The following is a 23,596-nucleotide window of genomic DNA, read 5'->3' as shown; positions in this document are numbered from 1 at the left end:
GTACGGTCCCAAATGTCCATGGAAAAGATTACACATAATCTACAAGGAATGCAAGGCTCCTTCAGAAAAGAATGGGGAGGAGTACTAGACTATCTCCAATCAGACTATATGGCCCAATGGTGCCTGCACTCCATTAGAATTACGAACTTGTTCACCTCATAATCGATCCTGAGGACATTAGACAATGATATCTCTTCCGGATGGGGGTGGGTTGGGAGGTGGGGGGGAAGTTGGGGAGACTGTTTATTTTCTGTAATTTGACTACTAATGAAACCAATAAAAATATGTTTAAAAAAAAAGAACACCAGGCAGGTCAGGTGGATGATGGAGGCTGGTCAAAAAGACAGGGGGCAAAGTTAGAAAAACGTGCACATGCCAGCTGTACGGGGGCCCAAGGGAGTCACAGTGGAGGTATGAATTCCTCATTAAGGCCGTTAGAGAAAGAGTCAAGCCGGTGGATCCAACGGGCTTCTTTGGATAGAAGACTCGCAAGGGCATTGGATGAGTGGACAACTATGTCTACAATCCACCAAGTGATGTCGTCAACAGAATGGTGGGATTCTACAAAGTGGCTTACGAGTGGTGCACTCATGATCTTACAACGAATTGTGGAATGATGTTCACAGATCCTGATGTGGACTGCGCGCATCGTTTGGCCCACGTATCTGAGGCTACAAGGGCACTCAATGACGTACACCACTTGTTTGCTTTTGCAATTCGTAAGGTTACGGAGGATCCAAGGTCTTCCATTAACCACAAATTCCTTGGTCTTTTTTGTAAATTTGCAAACTGTGCAGTTACCACAGGCAAAGTGGCCCACAGTACTCCTCAGATTACATAGTCCCACTCTTGGTGCTGGTTTGACAAATCTTGAGTGAACGAGATGGTCCCTTAAATTCTTGCCACGTTTGTATGCAAATCTGGGAACAGGCTCATCCTGGAGGCAAAGGCGGGTCAGGGGCCAATCTTTAGAAATTAATTTACATATTTTTTGAGAGTGGGTCCCGTGTGTAATGACACAGGTGGTCCTAGTGCAAGAATCCAGAGTTTTAATTCCAGGTGAGATTACTTTGTTTTCAATCAGGGTCCCAGACCCTCTTGTTAGGGTGTGGGTCCCAGACTCGCACTGTAGCATTGTATCTGCTTGGTTCGCTTGCATTGTAAGAAACACTTTAATTGAATTTAAAACCATATTCTAAATGTGGACTGACTGGGTGCTTGTGTGGTAAATCCAGGATTTCACTGCTCCTCAAAAAGCAGTTCAGCAAATGATGACTAAGAGATTCCATCCCCCCCAGAAGCTTTGCTTGAACTCCTTAAGTGCCAAGGGTGGTAAGTATGATCGCCAGAGTTCCCATAAGGAATCATTGTAGGCTCCACTCACTTCCCCAGTTAAGATGTTTAAGGTACTGCAAACTGCCCACTCCATTCCCAGCCACTACATTGTGCTTTTCAGTTTTTGTCTAGTTCGGGGCTAACACTTTTTAGCTCTACTTGTTTCTCTCTACCATCAGATTTGGAGCCACCTCAAAATCCTATAGGTTTTCTTTTGAAGAAGTGGACTCCCAACAACTGTTAGTTCTGTTGGGACACATTCACCTTTTAAGGCAAGAAGGCATCTGCAAAACAGGGATGAATGGCTTATGTAGATGATCGCCGTAAGTACCTTCTCAACCCAGTGGAATCCCAAAAAGAAAGTGGCGGCAGGGTTACGAGGGCTACTGGTATAGCAGGCACATGCCATAGAAGTTATTTGGAAATTTGAAAATAAAATTCCAGCCTTTACTTGCAAGTGCTCTCAGGGCTCTTCAAGTACCCTTGTTATAGAATAGGATATTAGAGGGCATTTTCAGACTTCCTCAAAGAATCACTGATGCCTCTTCAGTTGGATGTAGCTGTCTGATTGGGTCTTTGTTTTTGGCTTTGCAGCACGCTGCAGTGCCTCAAAGCGCTCAAACACAGCTGTATGGCAACATTGTAGTGCTATGTGAAGAACCAACATCAACACACATGCCATGTTGAAACAGGTAAAGATATTGAAACAACTCCAAATAACTTAATAGTTACAAAGATTGATGGTCCACTCACTACATCATGACAACAGAAACCTGGTACCCAATGGATCGGTGAGGGCCACCCATAACATCATGACAACAGAGTCCTGGCACCCTAAAAACTGGTGAGGAACAGCTATAACCACACGACAACAGAGTTTTGGTTCTCTTGAGGATGCGTGGCAACATCATCACAATAGAGACATGACACCTTTCAACATGCATGAGAGCTACCAACAATGTTAAGACAATACGTGTTTATTGTTAAAACGTTGTTGGTGCCCCTAAACCACAAGATATGCAGGCTGCCAGAGTTCTGTCTTGAGGAGGTTATCAGGTTTCAACCTCAGTATGGGTAGACTTTGTCCTGGTAGGGGACTGTGGTAGTTGTTCCATAGTTGACAGGGTTCTATTTAATGTCGCAGGAAGTGTCTCATCAGTTTTCATTGTACCTCGGTTGTACTGCTGTGAGATTTTGGGGGACCCACCAATTTGCAGGTGCCAGGGCTACATACAGTTGACATTTCCCTGGCAGTTTCTAGGGTGCCCGAGCTGTGTTATGTACAAAGGTTTCGGAGTCTTGCAAAATAAGGGGGGTTGTTTTTCATTTGACAAGTTTGGAGGGCTGTAATTGTGTTTTCAGGATGCCAGGAACTTGTTATGAAAATGTTAGCGCCTCCTTAGTTTGCTGTTACTCAGAACTGTTGCCATTCTGTTATAGGTGTGAAGCCTGGCTTAGTTCTGTTATTATGGAGGTCTGGGGATCACATTGGTTTGTTCTGTGCCAACCTTTAATTTTGGTGTAGTTGTGGGGCGTCAATACACAGGATACCAGGAGAACCTAGCTCACGAGAAAAACACTAGACTCTAACATGAAACAAGCATGCTCATCGCACTTTTGAATCCGGGCAGCATCAAGTCAACCCATCATCCTTCGAAGGTCAATTGAGTACTATTAAGTTGGGTAATAATAGCAGCTACTATTACAGCACTTAGAAGCGGGATGAGAGTTATTTCCCAGGATGCAGAGGACTGGGCTCTGTTGTGATGGAAGTCACTCAGCAATTTACGAACTGCAAGTTGTTACAAGGTTTTAGGGCCCTCAAAAGTTTAAAAGGGGCCAGATTTCTGTTATGAATTGTGAGACCCTCGCTAGTTTGCATAATTCTCAGCTCTATTGGAAGTGTGCAGAGGGAGAGGGAGCTTTCACTCAGTATTTTGGTAGCATCCTTAAGTTACAGAGCACAGCATTTTATCACTGAATGTGTGTATTGAGCATTTAGGGACATTTAAAACTGATGTATTTAAAAAGGGATTTTTTTATTCCTCCAAGGAGAATAACCTTGATGACCAGTTGATGAATCTGGCTCTGCTGAGCACCCCTGAGGACATGATGGAAGCTGCTCACTACTACGAGGAGAAGGGCGAACAGATGGACAGAGCAGTCATGCTGTACCACAAGGTGAGAGCTGAGCTTCTTTTTAAATATATGTAACCATCAGACCTAGGGTTCGTCTTTGTGCACTTGGAGGTTCTTACAGCTTCAAGGCTTACAATTCCGCAATATTACCTGGAAACCCAGTGCTGCTTATACATACCCCATGACACGAGGCAATGTGCAGTATTAAGACAGATTGAGGCTTTTTTTTTAGCTCAACTGTTTTTGCTCGGCGACTCTTCCAATCACAGTAATCTTTTTGTGGCGTTTTATGTGAGTGTAACGGTAAAAAAGCCAAAGCCGCTCTTTCTAGTAACTCTCGCGATACTCCATTTAAGACAAGCGCCAAGTTAATTATTATCACCACTCTTTATTCTTTCAAAATTAATGCCCTTTAGATGACGCATGTTTTTCGGCTATGTGCCTTTTTCAAATCGGGGCATATTCATTTGTCATTGGTCCTGTTTGGTTTGATTCACTCTGACGTGATAAAGGGATCAATCTGTATTCTTTGTCTTCCGCGTCGGCTCTCCTTGCAAGACAAAGAATACAGATTTAACTGGGATTGAACCCTTTATCACGTCAGAGCAAATGGTGGTGGTGACCTGCGCAGTATTAAAGCCAAATTACATAACATGAGGAATTACCCAAAGGTTGCAGTGGGTGAATTATATTGGGCACCGCTCTGGGATCACTGCCTGAGCTGCTCTTTTTCACAACTAGTGCTTGCACAGATTTCAGCAGATGTAATCTCCTATTTTTGTACATTTATGTCAAGCAGATGACCACGTTAAAGTTGTGATGGCTGATCATCGTAGGGGAGAAAGCACGAAGAACCGACATCTCACCAGTCCCAGGAGCTTAACACTGGGTCCAGCAAAGGGCTGGATCCCTGCACCACAGGCTGACACCTCCCACTTTACTTTATGTTGTACAGAGACATCGCAAGCATTGAAGGGAGGCATCCAGATGGTTACATGCTGATGACAAGCCATCAGGAATCCAAAGAGCAGGTTCCAGGCAAGGACTTGTGGTAAGGGGGGCCACGAACCAGGCTGCAGGCAAGGACGAGGCTCCACAACTGAACAGGAACAGGGATGGGGAAAATTGAGAAAGCAGGGAGCAAGAAGAAATAGAGAAACAGGGACAAGGGGAGAGCGTGATCTCCTGCTTTAACGTTGAGATCCATCTGGTATCCCCAGCAGCTGGGTAGAAATACCTGCAGCAGCAGAAACGGTAGATCCTTTCCCGCATTCCCTGTTGCAATGGGGAGCATGAAAGCGTCATGCACTACCCATGCGGTGAATGCTGCTTGCGGGCTGACCCATCGGTATCTATTACACCCAGCGGCTCCACCTTTTTTTTCCTGTATGCTGTGGACTGCCATTGGGGAACCCGCTGGTGCCAGGAGCCCCCACAGCACCGCTGTCTGCACTGTGTGCCGGCTGCCCCAAATGCCAACGAGGATACTGGCCCTAACGTCGCGTAAGGTACAGGGAGTGCCACAGTATGTGTCGCGCCAATGGGTGCATGACAATTTTTATCATTCACTTTTTGATAGTGATTCCTGGATATAGTTCCACTCACTATATGACATTCTGTGGTTCATGCAAGGAAGTTATGGTATCGAAGTAAGACAGATACAAGTGACCACAGTTCAAGGGTGAGTATTGAACTTTCACAAGGGGTTGAAAAACTCCCATCTAAACTGAAATCTGAAGATGGGAGCGAGCTACGACCATCAAATAATAATAATAATAATGCAGTCGTAGTGGAGCCTTGTCAAAAGAAAAGGGCCAATCCTTGCTGCAACTTACAAATAGTGTGGGGTAATGGTCATGAAAAACAAAGAAGTGTTCACAAAATGATAAGTCAGGATGTTGGGGCTGTTGGCCTCCCTTCCCCACGTTTTCAGCACGTGGCAAGGCGGTTTACCCGAGCCAAGCACACACTCTGGCTTCCTTGACACAGGGATACAGTTCCAATTCCAGAATCAGGGCCGTCTGTGCCCAAGTCTCTTTTCCATCAAAGTCTCATGATTTGGAGGGCCTGATTTACAAAACAAAAACAAAGTCCTTTTCTTCTTATGATGTGATTCGGGTGTCTCTCCCTGGATATCCCTCAGCCAGGCTCATATCTTTTTTCTATTACAATGGATCCCTTTATTTTAAGGTTCCAAAAATATTCCTTGTCGGGTGACTCCCCAGATCCCCCTCAGCTGAACTCAGATCCTTTCTTCACATTCAATTAGTCTCCCTCAGCCGGGCTCAGACCAATTGGAGTTCACTTTATACTTATCGAGGACTTTCGAATGTGCACAGGGTTTAACTTGACACGTTGCAGGACCACTTTGATACAAAGTTCCTTTCTTACAATGCAGTTGCCATTCAGTTGGATACCTAACAGAGACCTTTGAATGAGCACCCACGTGGCGCCAGACCACTCTGTACACAGTATCTGGTATGGCTTTTTCCAATTACATTCACTCCTTTAGTTTCCACTTGCTCGCGCCTCTCATCATATGCGCTTCAAACACTGTCATTTGTGGATTTCTTTATACAATGTTGCCGCTTGCAACACAAGCTGATTTTGTGTTGGTTTCTCCGACTCACCGGCTGTGCTGCTTCTACTTGCATGGCTGTCTTGCAGGAGCCATGGACAGTATCAGAGCGGCAATTGCTCCTCCCGGCCTGGGTTATCAACACAAGAGCGTCCCAGATACTTTTAATGCACAGCGTAGGCTTATTCGGCTTCAGTTCCCGGTCTTAGTTTTCTCACTTTCCAAAGCTTGTAAAAGTAACAGTTTCTAGAGGTCAAAGGTACTTCTGTCCTTGCAACCCTCTACAGCCTCGCTGCCTATCTCCTTGTGTTAAATCGCTACCTTGGAACTGCTGCTCCCTTGTGTGCTTTTCCTCGCTCAGAGTGTGCTTTCATGCTCCGTCTTTTATCTGTGTTGGCAAGTGTGATGGGAGTCAGGTGTGTTTAATGATTAGTAATTGCCTGAACTTGCCTGACCAGGGTGTTTGGACATGTCAGGTACACGGCTCTGGAGTTAGTCCGTTGTCGCTCACAATGAACTGTCCATGAGAAAGTGTTAGTATTGGGAAAGGGCGGGGGTTGAGCTTCCAGGTATCCTACCGGGTAGGACGGGGAAAAGGTGTTACAGGAAAGGGGATACCGCGTCTCACACTTCGGTGTCCCACTTCCACTCCCCGAAGACCCATCATCCAGGTGATCCTTCCACACTGGATCCAATAGCGATGGACATGTCCTGGCCACCTGGATGACAGATCCCTGGAGACTAGCGGGTGAGGCACCTCCAGGTTTCTCTCATTCATGACTGGCAGAGAAACCACTGTGCTATCTAGCGAGTGCATGGCAGTCTTTACTTCACTACAACAGCTCACTTAGGTCAAAAGGAACAGAAAACACAAGGCAGGTGAGCGGATCCTTTGAAGCTATGACTGAAGTCAAGGATGCACCAAGGACCATTTGGATTTTCTTGCTTTTGCTGCACTGAAGAAGCTAGCATCTGTTCTAATGGGCATCTGCGTATGTGCCGGAAGAAGTAGGCCTTTCAGGGTTATCCCATTATTAGTACAAAATCACCATTCTGCCTCTCGGATATGCAGCTCAATGTAATTTTGATTTGCACAATCTGGTTTACAAAAATCATTGCCTAATGTGTTCTCATATGAGGCATCAACATTGATGTGACTACTGACTGTGGCCCCTGAGAGATACTATGGGCCTCATTACGAGTCTGGCGGTAACCCTGCCCGTGCTACCAGCAGGAAGCCGCCAGACTCGTAATATTTTACTGGCGCCTGACTTTCCGGTGCAACCATGAGATTACAACTCCAGCCGCCCGGGAAGTCGGGCGCCTGTAAAATGTAAGTCCCCATTCCCATAGAGTCCCATAGGACTTCTGTGAGGAGTCTGTCTACTGTGGCTGCTGCACCCGACAGGGTCAGAACTGTTGGGCACATCGGCCACGGCAGGCAGACACATAGTTTGACGGTGCAGAAACAAGGGTGCTGGTGAGCTTACTGGCACCCTTGTTTCCGGACTGGCAAACTTATAATGATGCCCTGTATCTTTCACGATCAAAGTAGCCCATTGTACCTTTACTCCCTCAATGCGTGTCCTCGCACAACTGGCTGTGTGGATAGCACTGGTTGGTAGCAGACAATGTATGATTTTAATTATTTTAAGGGGATACCGTCTGCTGTACCTGGGGTTTTCCTTACGAATTTGCAAATCCAGTACAAAAACTATAGGCCAGACTTTTTTCATAGAAAAGCTTCTATAGCAGCCTTGAAAATGTCTGTCTTGGGTTGATTACGCTATGTGTAAAGTAGACCTGCCCTCTTAGACAAAGACAATTTCCTGAAGAAAAAGGTTTGCATTTGAGCTAATTTGCATACCCACAATGCCTTGCTGTTGTGGCTCAGAACTGGAGGTGAACTTCCCAGTGATGGCTACTAGGTGGCGTTGTGGAATGTATGACTTGGCTCAAATAGACTTTCCTATATATATATATATATATATATGTGTATATATATATATATATGTGTATATATATATATATATATATATATATATATTTTCTTGCTTCTACCTGTTAGGTAGATGGTTCGAGCTGCACTCTCCACAATAACTTTAACAACCAGTCACCATTGCAAGAAGTTGAAATCCAAACCGTTGTTTTTCATTCCAAACTGTTCTTTTATTCATTTCACAGGGAAAAAGTCACATTAAAAATCCATGGAAATCCATTCCAAAATTGGAAAAAACAAACATAAAGACCAAAGTGTTAAGGTCCTCCCAAATGCACCACTCCTCATGAGGAGGCGTTTACGCGTTTCACGGCCAACTCGCCGCTTGCTCATAACAATTAACCTCATTGTTACAGAGCCGTTTTAAAACGTGAGGAAAACAGGCAAGCAGGGGGAGGAGGGTAGGTGGAGGGGGAGGAGCACAAATTGTAGCAATCATAGAATGACTAATTTCGCCTTTCCCAAACTTTGCCTCTTTGACTTGGCCATCTTGGAACAGTAAATTTTGCCATGCAATCTTAGGTACTACCAGTCATACTTTGTAATCTGCTACATTTTGTGCATATATATATTTCTGAGGCTTGTGGAATCTGCTTAGATCCCATGTGTATATGTAATACCTTAACGTAGCTTTACGCTTTTCGGAATGGCTCCATAAGAAAGGTGAAAAGAAAACTTCACTACATTTTTCAAGTATTTAATATTTTAAAAATGTTTTCTTCTAAAGACTACACAACACCATTTTTTTGTTCTTCTTAAAAACTCATTCTGAAACGTATAACTACTTGAGAACAACTTGGAGATTCCTGAGCAACATGATGCCGACGGTTCCAACAACTATGGATCTGAAGTTTAACATTACCAAAGTACATGTTCATTGTAAGGCTTGCTTATAAACAACATTTTTAGTTTTTCCAGTTGGAGCCAAAATATACAACTAATTCAGGGAACCCACTCTAGAACACACAATATATAACTGCCCATGGGAGAAACATGGAGATTCCAAGTTCATACAAGTGCACTTGATTGACTGGCCGTGTGCCTTGTTGATCGTGATACCGAATGCCAGCCTGACCCGGAACTGTAGGTGCTTGAAACTGAATGGCATGTCTGTCGGAATGAGTGGAATACCTCTTCTCCTTTTCCCTTCCTGGTCAACACTGTTGCTTCAATTACGTTAGACAGTAATTTTTTAACACACAACCTTGTGCTATTACACAGCCTAGGTGGCTCGAGATTGCGAAGCAGCATGATGGGTGACCGTACTTTCAGTCAGAGGTGATGTGGTGGAATTCCGGGGAAGGGGGGGGCGAGTGAGTTGAGTTGAGGAATTCTGTTGGATAGTTTATGGCTTCGTCGGCATCCACCACTGTATTGCTTGAGTTGTACTCAGTAACTGTGCCCGGAAGCATATCCTGATTAATCATTAGATTGACAGAATAATTGTTGGTACTAAGTGAAATGGTCTATCAATTTTCACGACAATTAAATAGACCGATTTAGAAAGACTGCTCTGAGAATTCTCAGACCGATCCTTCTGAATCCAACTGTCACTGGAAAAAGACAGAAGTCGGCTGAGGTGACTGTTTGTTTGTGTGCCTGTATGTCTGTGTGCATGTGACAGTGTGAGTGTGACTGTTTGTGAGGGGTTGGAACAAGGATAGTTATTGCTGGAAGAGGGTGTGGGATTAAAGGGGTTGTTCAGGGAGAGAAACCCCCCGATTTTAAGGAGGAGATTGGCTTTCCGGGGTTCTGGGAGCTGAACAGTGATGTGTTTTGAATATTAAAGGCTGCACCAAATCGGCCGAAATAAATGTGTCATTTTTGCATGTGGCCTTTAATATTCGAAATTATCACATAGACCCTAACTTTTAGCAGCTAGGATGGGTCGTTCACACAGCGACCCGTGAAATAACACTTTAGCACTATTTGTAAGAGAGTAACAGAAAAGCCTGTCGCACTTCCTTATATAGCAGCAATTTGGAAACTTTCAATATGCTACCTGCCCTCACTGCCTGTCTGTGAGAGTGGGGCTGCAGTTCCTAAACAAATATTACCTGTTGTGTAAGGTGTCTCAGATTATAGCCTAAATCTTCATGCCTGAGAGAAAGCCATGAAGAATGCCTCAAAAGTGGAATCTAACAGACAGTCAATGATTTAGGGGCCAGCAAAATCTGAAAGAATGCAGCCTTGTGATTGAGAGATGAGATATCCCCTCAGCATTGAATCTTCCACCATCTTATACCCAGGACCTACATCCTTAGGTTATTGAACCTGAGGACAAGTCCTATAGCACAGAAGATGATGTCCTACCACATTGGAATGTTATAAAGCACTGACAGTGAAGCTCTTACCAGTGTTTATGAAAATTGGACTTGTAACGACCAGAGAGCATCAGTGACGGAAGCAGCTTTTTGTGCCAGCGGGTGGTTGACTCATTATGGGTGTGAGAAACCTAAGGGCATCCTCACTTTCCCCAACATCCTCTGCTCAGGTGGCCAGGAAAGGCCATCGCTCTTGGATCCTGACCCTGGGGGTGGATATGCGAGGGAGGATCACCTGGGTGGAGGAGATTTGGGTAATGGAGGTAGGGTGTCCTTGGGTGAGACACAGTATTCCCCATTCCCTTTTCATAATGAACCTTCAGTTCCAGAAGCTTTTATGGGGTACTGTCGACCCACCCCCTTGCCTTCCTTTCAGAATGACCCTTGGAAACACCCTTATTATAAAAGATCTACAAAGAGAAAACCTCGAAGGACCTCTCTCTATATTGGCAAGGTAAACACACCTCAACGTGGTGTAATACCCCCTGTCATTTAGTCTTTTTCCCTTCCCTACACACACACACGCTGTCCCACATTCACATACCCTTACATACGAGGAGGAGCTAACTAGGTGTAATGCACACTTCTAGTCAGTTTCACCACTATGATACTGAGACGAGGAAGAGGACTATGGAAGGTCAGGCATGTCCCGTTAATTACTATCATTGTGGTCAGGCAAAGGACTTGGACCTGCAACCAATTGAAAGGCTACAGGTGCATACAATGGCAGACCAAGAGAGGAGAAGGGGGAACCTGCCTGGTGAGAAGGTGGCAGCCGTGAGTCCCAGAGCAGGCTGGAGCAGGGCCGGCGGAGTGGATGCTGTGTGTTGCCAGGGCGTGAGGGAGGAGCCGTGACCTGAGCGGGCCATGGGAGGACCAGAGCCCCAGCAATTACCTGAGCCGTATGTTCCCAGCTGGAGCTGGAGAACACAGAAAACTCCCAGCCGCTGCGGGCCACTGCTGTAAGTTTTCCCAGTAGCGAACGCTACTCTGTGGAGCTCCCGACACTTACCCGGGAGGAAAATGGAAGTCTGAGAAGACTGTGGGGATGCCCAGAGGAGCAGCCAAGTACCAGTGAGTGTGAGAGAGGGAACACTTACCAGGGAACTCCAGGGGTGGCAATTGGACATTTGCAAGTAGCGATTCAGCTAAAACTCCTAAGAGTGGGGGTTTGGAACCCTAAGGGAAGAATATTGAATACCTAGCAAACTGCAAAGTACTTTTTGAAATGCCACAAGATTTATTAAAACCGAACAAACTGCAAAGTACTTTTTGAAAAGTACCAAGATTTATTGAATACTGAATTGAAGGGAAAGATGAGGAAAACTGGTGAAAATACAACACGAGTAAAAAACAAATGATGTGCAATTGTGAAAGCAGAGAAAGCCCGCTTAGAAGCGGTATAGGTGTGGCTGGGGCTCTCTTGGAGTCACCCCAATTATCAGCAGAGAACACTTGAGCCCATCAAAGACTCCCTGCCACAAGAACGAAGACTCAGCCATGGGGCAAAGTTACTGTCTTTTACTAGCAAACAAAATTGCAGGGATCACACCAGAAAAACAAGTATCCTCTGGAAATCTCGTCTTCTAAGCATATCACCCGGTTTTATCCCAGTGTGACGTTTCAAATCCAGGTTCCATCCCAGAAACCTATCTCACATTTGCATTGGTCAGTTTGGGTAAGCTACATATAGAAGATATACAGGTTAGTTCTACAATTGGATAGCCATATCTAGTGGCTCCTCCTAGGACCACCTCTACCAGTATCAATCTACAATGTTGCAGGGTCTCAGAGAGACCATTGGCCCTTGCAACAAATTATATCCCCACGTGAAAGGTGAATCTAGATTGGGCAGAATATGTCCTCCCATCCCTGGAACCCTGGGCGGTTAACAGACTGAGTGTACCTTTTCAAGGCAATGGGAATGAACATGGGGTTGCAAAGTGTTCCCTAATGTTGCCATCTCTGATCACCTAAGCCTGGGAAAGTGCATTCAGTTACCAGCCTGTGGGCAACACTTGGAGCTTTTTTCCCCTCTGGTACGATGGGAACAGTCCTATTCGTCTACCTTGGCTGAATGGGCATTGCCCTGTTCGGCTGGGTCACTTGTGGAGACCACGAAAGGAAGCTGTCCTGCCTGTAATTATGAGGATTTGACCCTGACTTTCTGCAGGTGGCTCACTGTCTTGGTAACTTGTCCTTGGCTGGGTGCCTTGTCTCTGCGCGCCTCTGGCTATGGTGATCATGTCAGCATGTCCATGTACTCGAAGCCTGTCTCTCCTTTGCCATCCGTTTCTGAGACCTATTGCTTCTATATCATTCCTTATGGCTTCTCCTTGTTAGTAGCAGTCAAGCATGTGCAAGCTAAAGTGTGAATACTTTGCATCTTGCAGTTTCAGCTTTGGCGAAAGATGAGTTTAAAGATAAGTACGTGAATCTGTCCTTCTACCTACGTGGGTCATTAGCATGTGCTTCGTGCCTATATGCAATAAACTAGTGCATGTTCATGTAACTTCATGACTGGATGAATATGTATTTCATGTATAATGCAGCTATGTCGTGATGTCAGTGATGACGTCATTGATTTCTGGCTTTGCAGTCAGTCGACTTGCTCGATCTATGTCATTTCCCTATCCTACAAATCATCGATTGGGTATAGTCTGAACGTCTTTCTGAGAGAATAACGCTTCTCACACCTGCAACACATCGAGGATTGTGGTGATGGGCCTAAAATTGAGGCACATCTGTTGTTTCTCTGCCTTCGTGGTGAGGGTTGTGTGGTGAGCAGGTTCAGAGAGGAAGACTGTGTTGGCAAGAGGCCAGATAAAATGTATCAAATGTGAATGGTAACATGGCAAGTCTGAACAAAAAAGCAAACGCAGAGATCGGAGGAACAGGAAACATGGGGTGGTAGAGAAAAATGACATTGAATATTGACATTTGATACAAGTTGCCAGACATACAAGTCAACTATCACGAGTCATCGGTTGCGTGACCTGTAGTGGGGAAATGTCTGGTTCTTCAACTGCGCGTAGACCGAGTGAACCCCTCCTTATTCCATCAGAAAGAACCAAGGAAAACCAAGAGCATCAAAATGTGTCAAGGTTTATCGGTTGCGTGACCTGTAATGGGTGGACAGTGTGGTCCAACAACTGCAACTAGACGTAGTAGCCCTACTGGAGAAAGAACCAAAGAAAGCTACATTCTACCCTGCTCCTGCCACCACCCTCCAGCCTAATTCTGCAGGCGTCTGTCCTGATACATTCTTGTTTCACCATTACCATCTTGTGGTCAATGCTTGATATGACTTTTATGGACTTCATTGATTCACAGCGCGTCACCCTTTCTCAACTCTCATGCTGGACTTCTTTTGCATCTTGTACTCATGGTGGCCCTGAATCATGCTGTTCCCATCTTTATCTTGTATCCTGGCTTGCAACATTATGTGTTACTACTGACTTCTGCAATTGTATTTGCTCTCCCCTCTTGCTTCTCCACTCTTTCTGACTGCTTACTCTCTGGTCTCTCCTCCTCTCCCTTTCTCCCTGTTCCTATCTCCTCTCCTCCTCCCCTTACTCTACCAGAATTGTCCGTGAAACTAGTATGATAGCAACCTCGCCTGTCTCCTCCCCCATCCCCTTACTTGTTCCAACCCCCCCCCACCCAGGCCCCTCCCTTCCAGCACTATCTGAAATGTCATCAGGACTAGTACGAGAGTCGCTTGTTTTGTTCCTCCCCTCCCTTTCTGCACCCCTCTCCCTCACCTTTTGTTTTCTCCGGTTCTACCAGAAAGAAGGTTTTTAGGCCTAGTACGGTAGTCTCCTGTCTGTTCCATTTCTTTCCCACTCTCCCCCTCCCTTCCTTATCTATGTCTTAGCTCTTGCACTATCAGAAATGTCGTCAGGCTGAGTACGATAGTTAATTTCACATCCTTACTGTTCAAGGCCTGTAAGAATGTCATTGTATTTTCCCTTGTTCCCTCCCTTGCCTTGAAGCGCTTTGAAACACATTGTGTATAGGCGCTATATAAATAAACTATCATATCATATATCATACAATGGCTATGCTGTATGACAATTGCTGAAGTGAAAGAAAGCATCCGTTGGAGCCATTAAAGAGCCTAGAGGATTACAAAGTTAAACTGACAGCATTCTTATAAGTCAAGAGGCTCATGGCAGTTCTGTGGGAGGAGTTGCCTGCTTGGGGAAATGATCCCTGAGACTTTGTGAACTGTGTTACACTTGGGGAAGTGAACCCCAAGGTTTCTATGAACTGTGTTGAACTTGGGGAAGGGACCCCTGAGATACTTTGGACTGTGTTGAACTTGGGGAAGGTTGCCCCAATACCTTTTGGAACTATTCTTGAACTTGGGAAAGGTGAAGCTGAAAAGAAGCCAGAGCTGCGAGAAGCTTAGAACATTACTTTGAACACTGTTTCCTTCAGTGCTGGCATCCCTACACTTTGTATAGCTTTAATTGTGAGGGCAAGTATAGGTTTTGGACATAGGCAGGTTTTTGAGTTCACAGGCTGGCCTTAGTTTCTTTAGGTGGGGAGATCCCAGCTTAGCTTAGGGCAAGTTAGGCATTACTCCATCCCGGCAAATAAAGACCAATAAAGTATTTTTATTAAGAAAAGTGAATCTGTTGCTGTGTCTTGCTTCATGATGGGGTACCAGCACTTTAAATGATTTGAGTCTGTGGTGGCTGATGAATGTTTTCAGTGGAGGCTGGTGAATATTTTCAGAGGAGGGGCATAACTATATAATTGAATTATCAACTCATAGCAAGGGAGCTCAAAATAGTAATATAGGGAGTTTCAATGAGGTGCAACATCTTTTAAATTATGGGTTGAAATGGTGCGTTTTACCAGACAACTTTTGAGAAAATAGGGCTGAAAGCCATGAAGTCTACAATCAGTTCTCTAGGGTAATACATGAAAAATGCAGTGGATGCCATTTGACCAACCGTACACAACCGTACACAACAGCATTTCACAACATTTTCATGAGGCCTGTGTCCACCGTATGTGCCAAGTTTTCCATTGTAAATCCCTTTCATGATTTTGTGCCCACAGATATGCCAACATTGCAATTGTAAATCACTTTCATGGTGCTGCACCTACAATATATGCTGGCATTGCTAATATGATTCACTTTGATGATGTTGCACCCACAATATTTGGCAGCATTGCCACTGTAAATCTCATTCATGCATCTGTGCCCACAATATATGCAAACAGTTGTACTGTAAATCACTTTTATGATGCTGCACCCACAACATATATCATAATGTCCACTGTAAATATCTTTACAGATACTGGGCCCACAATATATTATAACAATTCTTTTGTTTCGGGTATAGAGCTGCTATCGCTGGGAATCCTGCTTTAGGGTGCTTGGTAATCAATGTTACATATCATTATTACCCTCAATGCAGTAATCAATTTATCAAACTGGTGGGGGAGTCCGTAAAGTGATGGACTGCATTGACCCAATCGAGGTGTCAAACCCATAATGCACAGAATTGTCTTGTTTCCTAGGTAAACACATTGCACTTGAGTTATTCTCCAAGCTATATGGCAGAATTCATATTGTAAATCACTTCAATGTCACGCTCAGAGCATCTGCCAACATTGCCACTGTAAATCACTTTCAGCTGTACCCATAATATATTCCAGCAGTGTTGCTGTATATTGCTTTAATTATCCTGGTGAAGCCCCTCTTCCCTATCAAACAAACACATGCACCTATTGATCTTACGCACACGTGAACTCAGTCACTCGCATACACAAACTCACAGAAACATACATACAAGCGCACACAAAAACAGACGTGCACATTCTGTAGCATGCATGCACATAGAATACACACATACACATAGACTCAGGCACACATTCAAACTCATGCACACACACATTAAATAACATTAAAAAAAACACACACACCTACCCATCAACCACTTTTAAGATTACTTTTCTAGGCAGTGGTCTGCACTCCAGTCTTCTCTCAAATCGGGCGAGGTACACCATCATGACAGGAAACAGCAGGCGGAGGAAAAGTTGCGATACACAGATGAGGAGTCTCAGCTTAGTATTGGTGTCCTATGGTCTGCAGTGAATGGTGCCGGTATGCTGCCGATCAGCAGCTCTCTCCTGCATGCTGTTTTTGTTAAAGGAGTGCTTGACAAAAGTGCCTAGTGGGTGGAAGGTCAGCTGCACCGGGACATAGAGAAGGGTTTGGAAAGGAGCATTGTCCCACTAGCTCCACCAGTGGAGGTAATGGTTTGCTAGTGATCCCTCCCCATGTCCCAGTTTCCCCACTTTGTTGCAATTCCGCCAGGATCCCCTAATTCCAAGAATCTTTGCTGACCCGCCTATGGTCCCTCACAAAGTGGTGGTGACACTGGAAAAAGTAATTATCTGCAACTGACAGATTTGAGTCCTGTGGATGCTACCCAAAATAACTGAAATGTGTTTCACGGCTCAGTCCCCGGGGACCCCTTTTTCAGGTGGCCAGGGAAAGGCTATCGCTATTGGATACCGATCCTAGGGGTGGACAAGCGAGGGAAGATCACCTGGGAAGGGGTACTCAGGGAGTGGGGAGGAGACATCGGAAGGTGAGACACGGTATCCCCATATTCCCTCTACCTTTATGGGATACTACAACTCCCATAACTCCTCTCCTTTCCTAATCAGCCCAACTACTGAGACGAGGAAGAGGAAGACTAGGAAGATTACCACTAGTAATATGTACTGGCCTTGTCCCAATAATAAGGCAATGTCGGGCACTCTGTCACAATCACACACACCTGAAACTCATAGACCGCTTTTCAAACTATTAGAGGTGGAGCACAGAAAGACACACAGAGGAAGGCAGGGGCCAAGAAGGAAGGCAAGCTGGATGGCGAGACGTAGGAGCAGCTGAGAGAGAGCTGCAGAGAACCAGGCCAGGGAAAAAGAGATGCTGACAGACTGAGAGTTGAGGCAGGCGAAAGCGTGACAAGGGAGCCGTGTGTCCAAGAAGACAGACGAGTTCAGAGAAGGGAGCCGAGGGGCCAGCTAGTCCATTTTCTCCATGCACCAGCAGACTGCTTGTTTCTTCCCCTTGACCGCGAGGCCGCCCAGGAGTGTCTGAGGGGCCAGTGGGCAAGACCCTGACCCAGCTGAAACCAAAATGACACGGGAAAGCAATCACAGCCAGTGAGTTCAAAGAAAGGGAGAGCCTGGTTTGTGATACGCGCGATTGTGGAAAGCTACAGTGTCACACGCAAAGCTACGCGTTGAAGGATAAAAGACATTGAACTGAAAGATTGATTGTATTTGACTAGCGAGGGAGCCGAGGAGAGGAGAAACGAAGTAACAGAGCGTTGCCGTGTGAGAAGACACATTGTTAAACTCTTCATGAAGGATAACAGAACAGTAAAGAATGAAAGTGAAATGTGTTAAAAGCCACTGACGAAAAGGATCACAAGAGACAGAGAGCGTGCAGAGATCCCGAAAGGCTAATATGAAAGTAAATGAATATTTTTGGTGAAACGAGGAACAGAGTAGTCATCTGCCCGTCCTAATGAACTATATGCTTTTGTGAAATAATGAACAGTGTCTGAGGGCCCATTCTGCAAAACCAAGTGGCACAGAGTGCAAGAGGCACGAATGTTAAGAAATCAACTCTATTGTTAGAATGGTCACGCCTGGGGGTGAGAATACCATGCGGTTATGAAGGACTCTTGACAGGTGAAAGTTGTGAAAGAGAAGTACAAAGGTTGGGGCAGGGAGTTCTCCCTGAGCTCTGTGAAGCAGAGCTGTTTGGCTGGAAAGTGTTTCTGCCAGGTTTAAGTGTTTGAAGACGGGCAACGGCAGCCTGTGAAAGTAACCAAGATGGACCTTTGAGAGTATATGTTTATTTGACAATTGTGAAAACAGTTGAGGGAAGCCTGAAAGAAACAATTGAAGAGAACTGTGATGTATATTGTACTAACATTGAAATAGGCGAGGGAAGCCTACCAGATTTATGGGAAATCTTTGAACTCTACATACTGCCCACCTTGAAGGAACTTTGTAAGAACCCCATTGAAGTGAACTTGTGGAAGAGAGTGGTGAGCCACTCTCCTTGCCATTCTGACATTCTGTTGACACACTCTTTATTTTTATACCTTTTCCCACACTTAGTTATTGTGAAAGGTGAGGGCAAGTATAGGTTTCTGATGCACACTTTTTCCTTTGTTTGACTCACTGTCTTGGGCCATTGTGTTTTACTTTGATGGTCGAGACTTCTCCCATTATAGAATTATGGCCAGATAGGAATTCTCCAACCCCAGTCAAACTTAATAAACGTGTTGAAACGTGTACCTTTGTGCCGGTGTCCTTACGTGTGATACCATGCCTGCATCACAACCTTCAGACCTCTGAGCTGTGCTCATGAAACAGGACAGTTGCATTATACCCCAGCTAAAGCAGTTCTAAGGTACCACAAAAACTCAAGTATCCCCACAGCTGTCCTCTATACTGGAAGAACCCCTTCTGCTGCATTGGAACTACTGCTAGGCAAACATAAGTGTCATCTTGCCAAGACCTGAGCACTGATGGCGAGTGGTGGGAAATAGCTGAAGATACCCAACCACCTGATTGATTCCTAATGCTAAACCCTAGATATAACAATGGCCTTTAACATTGGGTTCTATGTTTACCATAGAAGCCTGCTCAGCACCAGGACCAGTATCATACACGGCCCATTAGAAGCGTGCCAATCTCTCTCACTAGAAACTCAATTCAGGTACCACCCATCTGACTCTTTCAGAACCTAAACCTGTGTTACTTACCTCTAATCTGCATTAACAATGTATTGAACGTTTTCAAGATATATATTTTGTTTTTATATACCTCTGTGAGGACATTCCTATAGTCAGTTATACACTATGCGGAGGGTGGCCTTTATATACCCAAACAACAGAAATAGGTTTTTAAGAAAACTACTTTTATTTTCCAATGGACTCCTTCAAGTCTTATCAGGATCTTGATTCTCATTATCTAACTACATTTTTCCATAAAGTGTGCCTCATTGGTTATCCTCTAGCAATATAAATTATGTCCTGCTGATATTTAGTTGATATCACAATTGCCGAATGCATACGCCCTCCACTCCTCTGGGTTCTCGACCATCTGGTTTACTTTAACTTCTGCTTGTTTCTGACTTATCTTTTCTTTGTCCCTGAGTTTCCATCAGATCTGGTCTACTTTTTCTGCTTCTCTTGAATCCTATTCCTGAGGAATTTGATACAGTTTTGAAGCTTCCTCTCTGGTTGAAGTTGCCGTCCGTCCAACTTGCACTTGATTACTATTCTTAGAGTCTTCTCAATTTAATTATTGTAATTGTAATTGGTTATTTATAACACACTTAATACCCAGAGGTTTCTAAGAGCGGACCCGGGGATCGAACCTGTGTTGCTCCGCATCGTCTTGCTTCCAAGGCGAGCATGTTGCCCCTGAGCATCCTCCCATTATTTTGATCCTACAACTCTCTTCATAAGTGTTGGGTTTTCCTGTATTCTATGAAATACACAACATTTCCTAGAATGTATTCTGACCTCTTTAAATCGATTGTCTTTCTTTATTAGAGAATACATTGGACCTTTACTCTATTTCTAGAATAAAACATGGTTATATAGTGTCCTTCTTGTTCTCAATGTGCTTTTGAGGTTTTGACTTAAATTCCCAAAAGATATTGTGGTATTGTTATATTCTCTTTGTTAGAATCCCTCTGAAGTGCCTTGTGTCGTCATATTTTTTACCCAGAATACCGGTATTGTCTCCTAATATCCAATTTCCGTCCTATACCCTAAATACTTTGGGAATTTGCTGTTACCTCCCAGAATACACTTTCTCTTTGTGCAGTTATTTTTTCATTCACAACCCTTCACCTGTGAGCACTGGCAGTTTACTAGCTGAAGCATCTGCAGCAGTTGCTTTAGCTGTAATTATGCTTCCAGAAAGGACTCATCCGGGACTTAGAATGTCAGGAGGGGACAGAGAACACAAAGCAGACTTTTGCATCTCAACAAGTCTTCTCCTCCCTCACCTGGGTCAACTTAGGCGGGGTGTCTCCTGCCATCTGTCTGCCCCCTTCCTCCACCGCTGCTCTTCCTGAGGCTAGGGCCAGCGATTTCAGCCACGTGTGTACTTGTCTGAGCCCTTCTCGAACTCCTGTTGCTACCCAGAATTTAGCACCATGTACTTGGCGGCCCGGCCTGCATTCTGTCCGCCTCCCCCCCGCCTCACCAGTAACCTTAGTGGTTTGAGTTCTTATCTTCTTGGGATCTTGTCCATTACCCTCCTCTCTCCTATGTTTATGCTTTTTATGCTCTTTCTTTGATTTCTTCTCAACTTTTTGGCTTAGGCAGGGAGGCAAGCAATCTTCTGACAGTTCTGCCTCCCCCTCGAACATAATCCTTATCGTATGAAAAGTGTAACTTTTATGGCGCTACGCCGAAATAAAGTTTAAGAATGGATAAATGAATTAATATAGTCCTTGGTAAAATTCACATGACGTAGATATGCAGATTATAAATTCAGCTATCATAAGGGTTCCGCTGTGCCTCATTTCTTCTTTGACGTTTCCTAGAGGCTATGAAAAACATCATGTGTTTCAGAGAGGGCTCTCTGCTGCAGCCAACTGACTAATATATAAATGACATACAGCGCTCGGGAATACTCTGTCAGCAGACTGCTTCAGCAGTTGTATTGTATTGTAGTAGACATTAATATAGTGCCTTTTTACATTTTTATGGCCTCAAAACGCTTTGTGGTAGGAATGCCCTTGGGGACCGAAGTCCAGGTATGGGAAAGTTCTAAGAGGAGGCTTAGGATGCGTGTGTGCATTTGGGAAAGATTAGGACTTAGGAGGGCTGGCTAGTCTGCAATAAGCAACCCAAGAGGCTAGGCATGTGGACGGGTGTTGAGGGAGGTCACGACAGAGCGCTAGTGCAGGAGACCTCGTTTTTGGTCGAAAATGCAGAGGCAGACCCCCCGCACTCCCTCCCCCACTTTCCCCCACCTTAACCTATTTCCTTACCCTTCCCCATATATTTATTTAATTTAATTTGACTGAAAAAACGATCAATAAAATTCAGTCAAATTGAAAAGGTCAAATGTTTTTCAATCAAGTGTGCTAATACCTGTTCCAATGGTTAAACTAAGCAATTATAAGTGCAATGGAGCGTTACCAACATCTATCTTCGAGCGTCATGCACGGGCTAAACATTATAAGGCATAGATGCTCTAAATGTGACACATGTGTTCACCTGCAAATGTTTTCTTCTAGTTGCAATGCCCAGTAACGTGCATATCTAGGTACAACCCCATGACTGTCCTTACAGGTTTTGTAAGCGTATAAGCGGGCTGGCATCAAGAAACTGAGAGGGCCTGTGCCAAGGCCACGCAGCAGTGGCAGGCTACACTGACAGGTCCTTTAAGCACAGCAGGGGCAATCTTCATACATCTTCTTGGTGCAATTAGCAGTCTGTCCTCCAAGGAATTCAGGTGTATAGGACTGGATCCCCCTATGATTTTCAGAGTGCTGTGGGTATCCTCATAATACATCTGTGTGAAAGGACAGGCTACTGAGAGAGTGCTACAGCATTCCTACACCCCCTATGGTCCTTTGAGTGTCACATTTCCTGCCCCCCAGAGTCCCTCTAAGTGCACCACCTTTCCTACCCCCAAAATTCTATCTAAGGTTGTCATTTCTCCTACCAGCGAAATCCACCTCATTGCGTCACATTTCCTACTCCCAAAACCATCTACGTGCGTCATGTTTCCTACCCCCAAAACCATCTGGGTGCAACATATTTCCCAACCCCAACAATTTGTCTAAGTACGTCACAATTAAAATTCATCTAAGTGTGTCACATTACCTGCCTCCAAAATCCAACAAGGTGTACCACATTTCCTACCCCCATCTATTTATTTTATTTATTTATTGGATATTTGTATGGAGCCTATACACAAGTGATTTCAGGCACCACAAGACAAAGGGGGTGGGGGGGTGAGTGGAAAAAAACAACAATAAATGGTCCTACTATTCCCTGTGGCATTCAGACCGTGCAAGTGCAGCATCAATAAGTGCAGGGGGGGTTGGTTGGGATGGGAGGACAGGGTGGAAGGGCAGGGGTAAGGGAAAGGGCGAGGGAGGATGTGCGAGATGGAGGTGCCCAAGGGACTGGGAAAGTACTGAGGGTAGCCCAAGGAAGGCAAGTGCAGGGGGAAGCCAGGGGTAGAGGACAGCTAGTGCGGCGACGGGGTTGACCAGGATCAGGCTGGTCTGGGAAGGGTGCCTGAGGGCAAGTTCTGAATTGGTGTGCTGGGGTAGACAGGTTGAGGAGGGGCTGGCCCCAATAAGACTCATAAGGGAACCAGTCACCAGTCGCAGCGGCAGGGGGAACATTAGCATGGGAGAGGGATAGGGAAGGAGGAGAAAAATAAGTCTTGAGAACTTCCAAACCTTAAGGAGACCCGGCTCAAGTCTGAGGGGGCAGGGAGGCGTTCAAGGGGAAGGCACCTGCCAAAGAATGAGATTTACCCTGCCCCCACTCTCTGCTTGGCAAAACATCTGATCAGCAGAGAGTTGGAGCTAGAGGACCAAAGGACTCTACCAGGGAGGTATTTGGGGAGAAATGTTGGATGTCTTGTCTTCCCACTGACTTCCCTCTGTGGTCTTGTGGCGCCTAGAAACACTTGTGTACAGGCGCATTATAAATGCCATATCATATTATGGATGATATGATATGATCATTTATTTGTATCACGCTCGTACGCCACGAGTAGAGAGTGAGGTAGAGGCGAGGAAAGGGCCCAGTTGTACTTGGGAAGGTTGGTTAAAAAGGAAGGAAGTCGGCCATGCCACTGCCCGGTCTGTGATGCCAAGGGTATCTCAGAGCCGATTTATGAGGATGGTATGATTGACAAAGGCACAGGAAAGATCGAGAAGGAGCAGAACAGAGGGAGTGTTGAAATCCAGATTTGAGAGCAGGTCATCCAGCTATCCATCATTAGCTATGCATCTAATTGAGCAAAGAGGGTCCGCCCAATCTGGTGGAGCTGCAGTAGGGGATAACGAGTAGAAGAGCAACGCCATATCTTCGGTTTTTGGTGGGTTGATAGCGTATGAGTTTATCCTGGAGGAATTTGGGTCCGGTATTGTGGAGGGCACGGTGAGTGATGTACATGGCT

The 23,596-nt window shown here is 45.1% G+C and overlaps 1 protein-coding gene across 2 annotated transcripts in view; it reads left to right on the top strand.

Annotated features, from left to right (window-relative positions):
- The window catches only part of IFT140 (intraflagellar transport 140), a 2,226,364-nt gene that overhangs the window by 2,030,743 nt on the left and 172,025 nt on the right, over nucleotides 1–23,596 (top strand). For both annotated transcript variants that reach the window (XM_069646971.1, XM_069646972.1), the window contains one exon: nucleotides 3,388–3,516. In XM_069646971.1, the coding sequence (XP_069503072.1) occupies nucleotides 3,388–3,516 (129 nt within the window). The remainder of the gene's footprint in view (nucleotides 1–3,387; nucleotides 3,517–23,596) is intronic.

This window comes from Ambystoma mexicanum, chromosome 2q (assembly GCF_040938575.1).
Source record: "Ambystoma mexicanum isolate Mex_15411 chromosome 2q, UKY_AmexF1_1, whole genome shotgun sequence".
Classification (NCBI taxonomy): domain Eukaryota; kingdom Metazoa; phylum Chordata; class Amphibia; order Caudata; family Ambystomatidae; genus Ambystoma; species Ambystoma mexicanum.
Note: the sequence above shows the minus strand (reverse complement) of the source record. Positions and strands in the feature narration are given on the sequence as shown.